This window comes from Lagenorhynchus albirostris, chromosome 2, assembly GCF_949774975.1.
Source record: "Lagenorhynchus albirostris chromosome 2, mLagAlb1.1, whole genome shotgun sequence".
Classification (NCBI taxonomy): Eukaryota; Metazoa; Chordata; class Mammalia; order Artiodactyla; family Delphinidae; genus Lagenorhynchus; species Lagenorhynchus albirostris.
The window spans coordinates 138540177-138555657 of NC_083096.1; the positions used below are offsets into that span (position 1 = coordinate 138540177).

General features: G+C 43.3%; 1 protein-coding gene across 1 annotated transcript in view; it reads left to right on the plus strand.

The window, feature by feature from the left end:
• The first annotated feature begins 6934 nt into the window (after nt 1–6934).
• Nucleotides 6935–15481, plus strand: part of FYB2 (FYN binding protein 2) — an 86350-nt gene continuing 77803 nt past the window's right edge. The window contains 3 exon segments of the mRNA XM_060141930.1: nt 6935–7685; nt 11801–11962; nt 13767–13800. Of these exon segments, the coding sequence (XP_059997913.1) occupies nt 6935–7685; nt 11801–11962; nt 13767–13800 (947 nt within the window).

The window sequence follows — 15481 nt, forward strand, 5'->3', positions numbered from 1 at the left end:
CCTGACCCTCAGACTGTCTTGGAGGGCTATTTTTATGTGAGAACGTCCCTGGTGCAAGGGCTGTTTTTAGTATGGATGACTGCCCCCTCTTTCCTCTGTATGCTGGCCATTATCCCCTTGATAGGTGGTGTGACTGATGTTGTGGTAAACTGAGCCTGCGCCAGATATTCAGCAGGGCCTCCCCTCTGCTCTGTGGTTGTTACTGCCCTGTCAGAGGCAGGGTCTGCTCCCTGGTTGCTGGAGTAGAGGCCCCCAGATCTGTTTCTGGGCTGTGTTTCTGATCTGCAGTGTGAGGTAGGTGGGATTGGAGCACTCCCACTGGGAGAAAAGCCACTGAGTTTTCCTTCTCTGGAGCTGTTCACCTGTGAGTGTACTCTTTTGTGTCACTTTCCACCCATTGTGCTGGCTCACAAATTACACTATTGTTGGAAGTGCTCTCAGCCCCACCTTAACTGTGGGTATGCCAGCAATTGGCCCTAGTGTCTCTCAGGAGTTGTTTTCACCAGGCCACCAACACGGATCCACCAAAGTCAGGTCCCAAGACTGTAATAATCATGTACCTGGATCCCCTGTGGGAGCTATGCAGACAGCTCAGATTCTGGCCTGGTCCCATCCCTGCATGTACGTGCCTACTAGAGCTGAACCAATCTCAGCTGCGGGATCACTCATCCATTCAGATGTTCTGCAGGTGCTGGGTTTACAAAGCCAGCAGCGGGAGTGTAAATCCACGATTCCTGCAGCTGTGAGGAGAGAATTCAGCTCTTCTTTCTTAGCTGCATGGCCCCTGGGGCTCAGCTGTGGTTTCAGCCCCACCTCTGCATGTGTTCCTCCCACTGGTGTCTGCTTCCCAGGCTGCCCCAGAGCACATGCACCTGCCCAGGCAGGCAGGGGTGGAGACAGAGACAGGCGGGGCACGCGAACCCACTGGGGGCCAGCAGAGCTGGAGGAGGCATTGGTGGGAGGGTGAGCAAGACTGCTTAGGCGGGCGACCCTCCTAGTGCCCATGGAGGCAGGGGCTGGCACAAGGGAAAGGGGGCTGCAATGGCAGCCCAGCTCCTTGTGTGCCACTCAACAATGGCGCCTGGCTACTATGGTGGCCCAGGCTTCTTCCACAAACATTCCCGGTTGTGGAGCTCCTTACACCTGCCCCTTAGGCTGTCTCTTCCCAGCCAACAGCTGTCCTCTCCCTGAGTCTGCTCTCCAAACCCCATGTTGCAGCACCCAGCCCCACTCCATGCCAGCAGACATGACTCAGGCTGGGCCGTGCAGGGCTGCAGCATGGACCATCCATGTAGGTCTTACTCGGTCCTACCTGCCACAGACTGGTTACTGTGCTCTCCTCCAAGCTTCTGAAGCTCCCTCTCTGTCCCAGCTGATCTCCCCACCTGTTAGGGGGCTTCTCTGAGTGCAGAAACCTCTCCTCTCCTGCAGCTGCCCCTGCAGGGGTGCAGGTTCCATCCCGTTTCCTCTTTTCTCCTTTTTCTTTCTTTTGTCCTACCTGGTTTGGCAAGGATTTTTCTTGTCCTTTTAGCGTCCAAGGTCCTCTGCTAGTGTTCAGCAGGTGCTCTGTGAGAATTGTTCCATTTTAAAATGTATTCTTGATGTACTTGTGGGGAGAGGCAAACTCCACGTCTTCCTATTCCTCCATCTTGACTCCTCATCTCATTAATGTCTTATAGTTTCAGTGTACAAGTCTTTCACCTCCTTGGTTAAATTTATTTCTAGGTATTTTCTTCTTTTTGATGCAATTGGAAATGGGGATGGTTTCTTAATTTCCCTTTCTGATAGTTCCTTATTAGTGCATAGAAATGTGACAGAATTTTGTATATTGATTTTGTATCCTGCAACTTTACTGAATTTGTTTATTAGTTCTGTTGACAAAAATTTAATTACTATCAAGTTAAGAAGAAAGAAGGGAATTTTATTTGAGCCAAACTGCAGATTATAACCCAGAAAGCAGATTCTCAGAAAGCTCTGAAAACTGTTCCACCTTTTAGAAGTCAAAGGCTTAGTCATATACATTTTTGAGATAAAGGATCATACATCAAAATGACATACTGATATTTTACAGAAAGGTCACCAAGGATACATAGTCCAGGTAAGCATGTACAAAGTAAGCAGCAAGTCACCATGACCCCCTACAGAGCTGGCTAAGAACACTGTTCTTTTAAGAAGTTACACTGCTTGCGTCAGAAGAAAGAAAAAATGATCTTTATGGTTGAGCAGACACTCCCATCTTTGAGGAGCTTTGGTTAATGTGTAATGCAGATGCACACTGCATATTAGGGAGGGAGAAAGCCCAAACAAACACACAGAGAGAATTTTATGTTTGATTTTTTTTCTTGTCCTGCCTTAAAATATAAATTTTATTTCATCAGTTTTTGGTGAAGTCTTTAGGGTTTTGTATATATAGTATCATGTCATCTGCAAATAGTGATAGTTTTACTTCTTCCTTGCCAATTTGGATCCCTTTTATTTCTTTTTCTTGCCTAATTGCTCTGGCTAGGACTTCTAGTTCTATGTTGTGTGAAAGTGGTGAGAGTGAGCATCCTTATCTTATTCCTGATCTCAGAGGAAAAGCTTTTAGTTTTTCATCATTCAGCTTGATGTTAACTGTGGGCTTATCATATATGGCCTTTATTATGTTGAGGCATGTAACCTCTATACCCACTTTGTTGAGAGTTTTTTTCATATCATAAATAGATGATGAATTTTGTCAAATGCTTTTCCTGCATCTATTGAGATAATATGTTTTGTTATCTTCCTTTTGTTAATGTGGTGTATCACATTGATGGATTTGCCGATGTTTGACCATCCTTGCACCTCTGGAATAAATCCCACTTTGATCACGGTGCATGATACTTTTAATGGACTGTTAAAATTGGTTTGCTAATATTTTGTTGAGGACTTTTGCATCTATGTTCATCAGTATTGACCTGCAATTTTCTTTTCTTGTGGCATCCTTGTCTGGCTTTGATATCAGGGTTCAGGAAATGTCTTATTCATCTTTGTAACCCTATTGTCTAGCACATAATAGGAAACCAATGAATATTTTGAGGTGTCACAAGTTGAATTTTGAACAAGTAGGAATTTGCTAATTCAAGAAATTGGGTGAAAGGTGGGCATTCCAGGCAGAGAAAATGACATATTCAAAGGTATAGAGACATGAAAGAGCAAAATAAGTTTGGGAAAATGTAAGTAATTCAGTGAAGTCAGAAGGAAGAAAGCATGTCAGGCGGGGGGCCAGTATGATGTCAGAAAATTAACAGAGTTGGGATTTGGGAGTCCTTAGGTAGTAAGCAAGAGTTTAAGTTATATTGGAAAGCGTTGAAGATGCCAAATTGAAGGATTTTAAACTGGGATGTACATGATCAGATTCATGTTTTCAGTCAGATTTGTCTAACAGCTGGGTAAATGGTAGATTAGAGGGGCCTAGAGTGGAGGCAGGGAGGCCAGAAAGAAGTCATTTTAAGCAAAAAGTAAGGAAGACTCAAAGGCAGTGGCAATGGCATGAAGAAGGGGCAGGCTCACGGGCTTTTAAGAATTAAGATAAGCAGGATGTGATGACTGACTAGTTGTGGGCCCAGAAAAGTGGGGCATGCTTTTAACCAGAATGTCCCCTTGGCCACCTCCCAACCCATCCTCATTCAATTTGCTTCATACCCTCAACCCTGACCTCCCACCAATGGATGATGTATGATAGATGATAGTATGTGTAACTTTTATTTCCCATAGCAAGAAAAATAAAATCCAAATGTTAGTGATAGAAGGGGTCTTGGAGATCACCCAGGCAATTCCTTGAGTAGATAAATGATTGAACTCAGAAGAAGGGAATGACTTTCCTACGGTACCTCTGAAAATCAGTGGTAGGCACCCAGTCACTCTTTATCGAGTCATCTATTTAATTCCCCACATAGAACTTATCTCTAATATTTTCAGGTGTATTTGCTTATTTTTTTGTCTCTCCCTGACATTAGAATGTGATATATAAAAGCAGAGCCCGTGACTGTGTAAAACAGTGTTTTGCCCATATAGTAAATACTTAATGAGCATTTGCTGAAAGAGGAATGAGCTAGGTATAATCAGGTTTAGTTCCTCCTGAACCAGCGATCTTTACCCAGGACCTTGGTTTGAAGGTTATCAATCCTTAATTCTGTTTCCTGCTGGGGTTCTTCCTAATCATTCCTATGGAGACTAAAATCTATCACAGTAACATTGTAGTTCACATGGCTTCATACAGTGAAGAGCTAAAAATTATCATTATTGTGTTCCTTCAAAAATATTAACCACTGCTTACCTTGCACCTATTAGGATGGTTACTATAAAAAAAAAATAACAAGTATTGCAAAGATGTGGGAAAATTGGAACTCATGTGCCAATTAGGAATGTAAAATGGTGCAGCTACTGTGGAAAACAGTATGGTGATTCCTCAAAAAATTAAAAATAGCTTTACCATATGATCCAGCCACTACATTTCTGGGCGTATAATCAAAAGAATTGAAAGCAGGGTTTCAAAGAGATATTTGGACACCTATGTTCATAGCAGCATTATTCACAGTAACTAAAAGGCAGAAGCAACCCAAATGTTCATTGATGAATGAATAGATAAACAAAATGTGTTATATACATGCAATAGAATATTATTTGACCTTATAAAGGAAGAAAATGTTGCAGTATGCTATAGCATGTGTGAACCTTAAGGACAATATGCTAAGTGAAATAAGTCAGTCACAACAAGACAAGTACCTATGGTTCCATTTACATGAGGTACCTGGGGTCATCAAGTTCGTAGATACAGAAAGTAGAATGATGGCTGCCAGGGTCTGGAGGGAGGGGGAATGGGTAGCTGTTGTTTAATGAATATAGTGCTTCAGTTTTGCAAGATGAAAGAGTCCTGGACATTCACAACAATGTGAGTGTACTTAACACTACTATACTGTATGCTTAAAAATGGCTATGGTGGTACATTTAAAGTTAGGTGCATTTTACCACAATTTAAAAAATATTAACCACTGAGGTATGTACATCTGTCATCTCATGTGACCCTTGCAATAACCCTGAACTGTTAGTAGCATCGTCCCATTTTATAGTGAGGAACATAAGGCTCAGAGAAGCAAAGTGAACTGTCCAAGACATGTGACTAGAAAATGGCAAAGCTGAGCCTCACACTTAGATCTCCAAGTTCCATGCCCAGTGCTGGCTTCTACCACATCAGGGGAAAGGAAGGTCAATGGAATCAACTTGACTGCTGGTTGAAATGTAAGAAATTAACCCTGGGCAATTTGTGAGGAAAGCTATAAATGTGTGTATGGTGTGTGTGTGTGTGTGTGTGTGTGTGTGTGTGTGTGTGTGTGTGTGTGTGTGTGTGTGTGTGTGTGTGTGTGTGTGTGTGTGTGTGTGTGTGTGTGTGTGTGTGTGTGTGAGAGAGAGAGAGAGAGAGAGAGAGAGAGAGAGAGAGAGAGAGGAGGAAAGAGGGAAGAGCATGCATGCAGGCTCCCAGACACCTGCTTCATATTTCCTGTTCAACTTTTCTCCCTTCCTAAATCTTCAGAGGGCAGTGTGAGTAAACTAATCTACAGTGTGAGTCAACTGTAAGCACAGTGAGAAAACGTCACCCAACAGTCATTCCTTCAGCAGGCAAAATCAGAAGTCATTAGCATGGAGGTTGTCTGTATACATGAAATTAAGACCTTTAAGATGATCAAGAGAAGATGGTGGCTCTTTATTTGGAAATGGCTCTATTACATGTCCTCCCACGCTCTATCTCCTCCCCCTCCAACCTCCTCTGAAGATGGAAAATGACAAACGCACTTACAAAAGTAAATTAAATCTCGTGAGAGAAAGGGGGAAACTGGGAAGAGCACAGAGCAGGAGTCAAGCCTAATCCTACCTATGTAGTAGACCACCAACTCACCGTATAATCCCAGCTGCGTCCCTTCCTCTGCCCAAAGGGTTGCGCTGCTATTACTACCCCCATTTTCGTATACTGAATTTGAGCTGAATTTAGAAAGTGGAACACAGTCTCCCAAGGGGAGTCAAAAATATAAGAGCATCATCTCGTCTCTTATGAATAGCTTTTATTTACTATGTGTCAGGCACTGTGATGGACACTTTACATATGGCACCCCTCATCCTTCTGCCACTTGGAAGTTATTTCTATGATGAGACTGCACTGATGATACCAAGTTTCCCAAAGTATTTTTCTAGATGATAAAAGAGCAGAGTCTGAATCTGAACACAGACCTGTCTAGTTCCAAAGATTGCTCTTTTTTCCACCCTATGGTGTTAAGTTCAACAGCCAAGTTACGAGGAGCTGTGGAAGCAATGTGGAGTCAGGGAGGAGTTAGCTCTACGTGTCAGCCACAGGGGGAATGTTGATGGAGAAGGTGGGCGTTACTGTTGGAAGAAAGCAGTTGACAAGTATACGGGGGATGCACTTGGGGGAAGCAAGAACACGTGAGCGAAGTCAGGGTGGTGGGGAGTATAAAGTTACAGGAAAACTGTAAATTATCCTGTTTGGTTTAAGTGTGATTATGTTGACCTATGGCTGGAGATCATAATTCTGCCCTCTTTAAGATCATAATTCCACAACTTTTGCCAGTGTTCTTGAATGTCATGCAAAGGGGTTTATTTGCATAGGCAGCAGAGAGCCACCCAAAGTTTATATCAAGGGATTTATCAGTAATTGTTGGTACTGTCTCTTTTACAAGCGTTCTTTATATGTTGTGAAGAAATTAAACATACCCGAAGTGTTTCAGAGAGCACACAATTGTTTTCGCTCTGCCTCACATAGACAATAGCATTACTGGCTGGTATGACTCAGTAGATAAGCGATGGCATTACATCAGCACCTACAGCCTCTTAGCAGGCACAGTGAAGTCAGCTAATCATGCTGCTTTCTTCCTCGAATAACAAGACATTACGGTTTTCTTTTATGCTCTAGGAAGCGTTAAGAAACTTCAAGGAACTTCGAGCCAAATTTCAAAAGCTTGATGCGCCATCTCTTCCAGGACCTGTTAAATTCCCAGAAGGTGTTTCTCAAAAGGGTGACACTGGAAGCAGACGGTCCACAAAGACTTTGGCCAGTGGGAAATACCCCTCTTCCAACCACAATGAGCCCCTACCAAGCTGTGCCAGTGGTGACTCCCAGACTCTTAAACCCCAGAAAGTGAAGTTGGCTCAGAAGAGTGACACTCAGAAATGTTCTAATTCCCTGGAACCTCCTGAGAGTCCTTCTGGTTCTTCAGTAAATTCACAGAAGGCTTCTCTGCTGTTAGATGTGAATCAGTCAAATGCTGAGATAACCAATAAGAAGAAAGTAATGGTGAACAACAGCTTCAGAAAGAAGCTCTGGAACTGGGAGGTTTTATCTCAGAAAAGTAAGATGTCATCAGTCTTTATCCCTGCCAGTTGTGGAAGCAGGGCCTTCCATCTGGAAGAGCGGAAAAGCATGGGGCTTACTCCAGAGGAGCCCAGGAAAAAGATGGAAAGAAAAGGAGGCCAGACCCTTCCTTCCCAGAGGCGCTTGATGGCCCAAAGAAGATTGTGTGCCACCTCTGAAGATCCCACTGTTCGACTTTCTCAACATAGCAGCAGGAGCCCAGCAAACCCCAGTCCTGAGAAGAGCCCGGCAGGGAGCACCTGCCACCCTGTCTATGATGGTGAGCTCACCAGCCAGGCCCCAGGTGAGAAATCGAATCCCCACAGGCCTGGGGGGAAGGGGCACCGTGTTTCTAATGTAGAGCTTGCTGGCTTGGGATGGTCACATACGTGAGCTGGGCAATGTTTGCTTCAAACTCCAGCACAGGTATTCTAGGCCCATTTGCTAGGTTATAATTTCAGGTTTGGGTAAAGTGATTAATCTCCTGGAATTATATGGAGACACAGTTGGGGCAAACTTGGATTTGAATCTTCGCTCTACTTCTTACAAGATGCATGAAATTGGACAATCTGCTTAACTTCATAAAGCCTGGTCTGCTCTCCTATCAATCGATCCGTCACCAATCTTCCTTGTCTTGGTAAATAGTGCAACCGTGTCTTGGTTGCTCAGGCCAAAAATCTAGGAGTCATGCTCAATTCCTGTCTCCTCCTCATTCTTTGTGACTAATCCATCAGTAAGCTCTTGGTTCTATCATCAAACTATGTTCTGAATCCCTCTACTTGCTCCCATTTCTGCCTTCTGCCCATGTCTACACCACCATGGACCATCTCTTGCCTGGACCTGCTTTCACACCCTTGCCCTCTTATATTGTACTTTCCTCCTTGCAGGCACAGTGATCCTCTAAAGCATAAATCCAATCATGTCACTCCCCAGCTCATTTCAACCACAGCCATATTACAGTGGCTCATATGATTTGCTCTTTGACTACCTCTCTTACCCTCTCCTCTCTCACCACATTGGCCTTCTTGCTATTCCTTAGATACGCCAAACTATTTCTACCCCAGGACCTCTGCCCCTGCAGATCCCTCTTCTGGAACATGTTTCCCCTAGGACTTTGATGTCTCACTCCCTCACTTCATCAACGACTCAGCTCAATGTCACCTGCTGTGAGTGGACCTTGTAGATCGCTCTATCTAAAATAGCCACCCCACCGCCAGCATTCTTTATCTTCCTACATTGCTTTGGTTTTCTTCGTATCACTTATCCCTATCTGGTATATTATTATGTATTTGTTTGTTTATCTGAGTAAAATATAAGTTAAATGAGGATAAAAACTGTCTTCTTTACCACTGTATCCCCAGAACCTAGAAGAACAAGGCCGGTTTCAGTGGGTCCTCAAGAAAGTATTTTTTGAATGATTGAATGCAGGGATGAATGGATAGATGGATCTCCTGCTTATAATCTTATATGGTTTCTCTTTGCACTCAGAATAGCATCTAAACTACTTACTGACTTCATAGCTCTGCTTCTTTTGGTCCCTGCTTATGTCTCTGACTTACCTCCTGCTCTCTTCCCTGGTTCACTAGCCCACAGATAGCACCCTGGATTTCTTGCTGTTCCTTGAACAGACTTTGTTATGACTCAGGACCTTTGCAATTGCTGTTCCCTCTTCCTAGACAACTCTTTTCTTTGATCTTTGCATAATTGCCTTTAGATCTAAGTTCAAATGATACTTCCCCAGATAAGCCTTCTCTAGCCAGAGATCTTCATCTAAAGACCACTACCTCACCACCAAGAGTTCACATTCTTTCATATCATCATTATTTCCTTTATAGAACTAATAGATTGCTATGATTTTCTTTTTTGGGGTTTTTTTTTATTGAAGTATAGTTGATTTACAATGTTGTATTAGTTTCAGGTGTACAGCAGAATGATTCCGTTATACATATATATGTGTTTCTATTCTTTTTTAGATTCTTTTCCCTTATAGGTTATTACAAAATATTGAGTAGAGTTCCCTGTGCTATACAGTAGGTCCTTGTTGGTTATCTATTTTATGTATAGTGGTGTGTATATATGAATCCCAAACTCCTAATTTGTCCCCCTGCTTCCCACCGCCCGTCTGTGGTTTTCTTATCTGTTTATTTGTTTACATGTTTATCATCAGCCTCCTCCTATTAGAATGAAAATTCCTGAGGGCAGAACTCTATATGTTCTTGCTCTTAACTCTAGCCGCAGCCCCTAGAACAATGCTTGGAATATAGTAAATAGTTCTTGATGAAGGGATGGAAATGAAGAGAGGATGAATGGGAGGAAGGAGAGATGGGAGGAAAGAAAGGGCTAGATAACCTACCTGATGGAGCTGTTGGGAGGATGAAGTGAGAAAACCTATGTAAACTGCTTAGCACAGTGCCTGGTAAAAATTAGGAGCTCAGTTAGTAAGTGATGATTCACTTTCACTTCTTCTACCTAAGTTGATAAAGACTAAAATCTCTGACATTGCGGCTTATAATTCAAGCCTTAGAAGAATGCAGCTCTGGCCCTGACTATGTAACCCCTGCTGGTACGGCTAGAAGGAAGCCCCGCTCCCGCCTGCAAAAGATAGCAGGGCTTTGAGGAGGTTGCCCTGAGGTACTTGTGAAACACTAGCCAACTTCTCTAGTTTTGCCATGTAGTCAACCACTGTATTATGTAAACTGAAAAATCAAGGTTTGAATAATGAATAATATAAGAATAATATTATTCTTGAATAATTATTGAGGATATTAAAGAATCTTGAATAATATAAGATTTGGGGCTATTTTCAGTGTAAGAGGCAGATACAATGTTTATATATAATGTTGAAATTTCTGTTGGTTGGCTTATCAGTGCAGAAAGACAAAATACGTGAAATTGGGACTGTCCTGGAAAATTCTAGGACACAAAATCCACAGGTGCCCAGGTACCACAAAGCCAGCCTTGAAGCCTGTTCTAGGCAATGAGCCCCGGAAATCATTGACGAATTGTTACTCCTCTTCATGGCTCCCGTGTTAGTTGCCCGTCATCAGTGCTTGAAAAATCCTTTCAGGGAATAATCATTGTCCATTTCCCCTGATGCAGGCCCTGTGCTTGGTGCTGGGGGGAGGTCACTGGGGCCTAGTCCCTGCCCTCGAGGAGCCTACATTCAGTGGGAAGATAGACCAGCTCTTTTAATATGCCACCACACTGATGGAGAAGTGGTAACAATGTGCTAGGGGATACAGAACAAAGAGTGGTTGATTCTGAGTTTGTTTTCTGGTAGAAATCAAGAAAGACCTCCTAGAGGAGGTGTCATTGGAGCAGGGCCTTAAAGAATGAGTCAGAGTTCGCCAAGGGAGAAGTGAGGGAACAGCATTCCAGAACCAGGAGGAATGGCATGAACAAAATCTTGGATATATGAGAGCTATTTAAGGCTTTTAAAGTTAAATCTGGAATGCTGTTCCAGATATATATATATATATATATATATATATATATATATGGCTCATTTTGCTGTACAAACACAACTTTGTAAATCAACTGTACTTCAATTTAAAAAGTAAATTAAAAAAAATAGAAACTATAAAAAAAATCAAATCTGGAAAACGGAGAAGCCAGTGGTTGTGAGTGAAAGATGTTAGGGCTTAAGGTTGAGGAAGGAGGGTGGTAAAGTGTGATAAGAAAAGAAATGTAGATTGAGGCTGTGTGGTGTTTAAATGCCAGAGTATGGAGTGAGTGGACAGCAGCTGAGGAAACTGGGCTTCATCCTCCGGGCAGCTGGATGGTGGCAAGATCGGGTTTGAACAGGGAACCCTATCTAAAAAAAAAAAAAAAAAAAAAAAAAAAAAAGGAGTGACTATATGTGTATGTATAACTGATTCACTTTGCTGTACACTTGAAACTAACACATCGATTGTAAATCAACTATACTTCAAGAAAAATTATTTATTTATTTTCTTTATTTTGGGGGCTGTATCAGGTCTTCGTTGCAGCGTGAGGGCTTCTCCCTCGTTGCGGTGTGTGGGCTTCTGTCTAGTCGTGGTGTGCAGGGTTTTTCTCTCTCTAGTTGTGGCGCGTGGGCTCTGTAGTTGGCGGCACGCTGGCTGTCTCATTGGGGCGTGCAAGCTCAGTAGTTGTGACGCGTGGGCCTAGCTGCCATGCAGCGTGTGGGATCTTAGTTCCCCGACCAGGGATTGAACCTGCGTCCCCTGCATTGTAAGGCGGACTCTTCACCACTGGACCACCAGGGATGTCCCTTCAATAAAAATTTAAAAAACAAAAAACAAAAACAAAAAAAGGTCAGGTTTGCATTTTGATCAGGACACTCTGTCTGCTGGGTGGAGAATAGATGGTAGGGGAGTGAGGCTGAGGCCAGCCATGAAATGGAAATATTAACCTACATTTTGGACTGTTTATGCTCAGAGGACCAGCCAGATGTCAGTCATCCACAACTTCCCAACACCAAGCCACTGCCTTCCGTCAAGTCCCTGGGTCCTCCTCCCGCAAAGCCACCGAGGCCCCCGGTCGTGAACCTCCAGGCCTTCCAGACGCAGGCAGCTGCTCTTCCCAAGACCCACAGGGAAGGTAAGGAAATGCGCAGGGCCCCGTGCACAGCCAGCCAACAGAAGTCACGGCTCCCGTGGCCGGACCCCCGTCACCTCCCGCTCTGCAGCATCGTCTCCCAGGGGACAGTGCCGGACTGGTTTTCTGTGGGGCTCGACATCCATCACTGCTTATTCTCACGTAGAGGCTGTGGCAGCTCGCCTGCGAAATGACAAATCTGTGGGAATTGGCCCCTTATCGCTGCTGGGCCAGCCTGCTTCCCCTGAGAGCACTGCATTTGATCACTGGGAATCTGTCCAAGAGGAAGAAAACAAAAAGTAGCTGAAGAGGGAGGTAGGGAGTCTTTGTTTTCCTACAAAGCCCATGTTGTCAACACAACCAAGTGCCGTGGGAGAGGGGGAGGGAGTGAAGAGAGGAAAGTCAGTGTGAACTTGACCTGGGATCCTGCTGGGAGTTCCTTGGGCCTCTGTGATCTGCCTTCAGGAATGAATTGAAGGGCCCCTACCCCTGCCCCCATTAGTCCTTTCCAGGACCTGCATCCTTGGCAGCCATCCTTCTGTGCTCTTGTGTGTTTTCCTCTACTATGCAAAGGGAAACACCTTCTCACCCCGCGTTTCCCCCCACCGCAGCTTGATCCTGTTGACACTGTAAACACCTTCGCTTACATTTGCTCTAGTGAAACACGAGGTGAACATACACTTTGGGATGATGCGTAGTGCTGTGCTAGCATTTGTCTTACTGTGGCCATGAGTGCCTGTGGATGGTACACTAAAAGAGCTAATTCTTCGTTCATTTATTCTTAGTTTGTTGTCTGTTCATTAGACTGCTTTGGGCAAACTTCGGGTGAAATTTCTTTAACTCAGTGATTCTCAAACTTCAGCATGCATCAGAGTTAGCTAGAGGGCTTGTTAAAACACAGCTTACTGGGCCCAACCCCAGAGTTCTGATTCAGTTGGTCTTGGTTTGGGGCCTGAGAATTTACCTTTTTAACAAGTTCACGGTGAGATGCTGACGTTGCTGGTCCAGGGACCACACTTTGAGAACCACTGCTATAAGTCATCTGAAGTTTTATCCTAAAAGAAAATCCTATAGCGAGAAATCGAGCTCTGCTAAGTATACTTTGATGATATGGCCACCTCCATATCAAAGAAGGCTCAGTATGACTTTTATAAGCATTAAATAATTCAGGCCTCAAACCATCTCTGAAAAAGAAGAAGGTTGTCAGAGAACATAGGACTAAGATTTCGGGAATAAAATGGGCTTTGTCAATCCCAGCTCCCCCCTCGCTAGCTATATAAGTCTGGGCATGGTACTCACGGAACCTCATTGTCGTTATCTATAAAATGGGGATGATAATAACACTCGATGATTGTGAGGAGAAGTGAGATGAGGCCTGGGGAGACTTTGAACAGTGCTGGTACACCAGTAAATGCTCAATAAAGGCACTGTTATCATTCACTCAAGCACACACTGAGCAGCTATACTCTCTTTGCCAGGCTCCGTGAGAGAAACAAGAGATTAAGAGGTAAACCCCACAGGGCTTACCTGGAGGTAAGCCCCTCTAGGGCTCCAGGGGGTCAAAGTCTAATACAGGAGATTGCACTCATAAATAAGCACCATAAAGTGTAGGTGAACACTGCATGCAGGACCGACGGTCCCTGGATGCCAGGGGAAGGGGCGGCTTGGGGCACAGGTGAGCTGCCCTTCTACATTTTGTCTCTGGGTCGGGGGAGGAGGTGGCGGGGTGTGGTCATTGCACAAACAATTCACTTAAACAGGCTGCCACTGAAACCCCTCTTTTTCACCCTGCCTCTTGCTCTTGCAGCAGCTGGGGAGGAAGGCGACATGCCTCCAGAGAGGTGAGTACCCGTTTTTCAATTGTGTAGGAGCGTAGCCCATCAAGGAGGCTGCTTAGCCTGCCCAAAAGCAGGCAATAAGCACACGCCAGGTGTCTGTATTTCTCAGAAGAGTTGCAGGAAGAGCAGATTTATAAGCACCAAACTGCAACTTTAGATTAAATGAGAGATTAAATAAACTGCATTTAAAAACCAGGCTGGCGTTAAGTTGCAAAGATGGTCATCTGAGGTCCTTTTACTTATGATACAGTTGGGTTCAGTAAATTGAAACATCAGCCTCTGTAGTAATAAATCAGATTAGAGGCCACAGGGTGCTGTGGGCAGCCAGTGTGATGTTAGGAATCGGTAATGGGACAAAGGACCTTCTGGTTTTGGTGCACTCATTGTAAGATTTTGGCCATGAAGTGTCAGTCCATTAATCACTCAGCCGCATACTATCTGTTGAGCCCTCTGATGTGTCATGCATCAAGCTGGCTACTGTATACAGATGTGCTCACTTCCTCTTCTCAAGAACGCCGTGAAGTTGCTGCCCCTGTCCTCATTTTACAGCTAAAGAGAGTTGGCCTCAGAAAGTTTGTCACTTGCAGAGGCAGGATTCCAACCCAGGTGTGGCCAAACTATTTTTTTAACTGAGATATAATTGATATATAACACTGTATAAGTTTGAGGTGCACAGTGTATTGGTTCAAGACACTTATATATTACAATATTATTACTACGGTAGTATTAGCTAACGCCTTTATCACTTTGCATAATTATTTCTTTTTTGTGCTGCAAATAGTTAAAAATCTAGTCTCTCAGCAGCTCTGAGTTTATAATATAGCATTATTTTTTACTGTAATCCCTATGTCGTACATTGAATCTCCAGAACTTATTTATCTACAGGTTGCAAGTTTGTACTCTTAAACAACATCTCCAATTTCTCCATCCCCCAGCCCTTGGTAACCACCATTCTATTTTCTGCTTTTACAAGTTCTGTTTTTTTTTTTAAGATTCCACATATAAGTGATATCATGCAGTATTTGTCTTTCTCTGTCTGACTTATCTTACTTAGCCTAATGCCTTCAGGGTTCATCCATGTCTTTGCAGATGGCAAGATGGCCTTCTTTTTCAAGGTTGAATAATATTCCATATATAAATGTGTGCATATATATATATCTCACATTTATAATATTATATTCATATATCTATAACATTATCTATCACATTTACACATTTATATATATAATATATGGATTTTATATATATATATATATATGTATATATCTCATATCTTCTCTACCCATTCATCTGTGGACACTTAGGCGTCCATCCATATCTTGGCTATTGTGACTAATGCCGCAATGAACGTGGGAGCACAGGTATTTCTTTGAGATCCTATTTTTGTTTCCTTCAGGTGTCTACCAAGGTATAGGATTTCTGGATCATATGGCAGTTCAATTTTTAAGTTTTCAAGGAAGCACCATACTGTTTTCCATAGTGGCTGTACTAACCGGTATGCCCAAACTATTTTGACTATACAAACTCCTTCACAAAGATGCTCCTGTTCTCTAGAAGGTCAGTCTTAGAAGGAGAACTAAACATAAAAATAAATAATCATACTACTTATTCATTCATTAAATGTTTATAATAGTAGAATGTGTTACATTTTGTAATAGAGAAAGGTATAAGTTTCAGAGGTTGC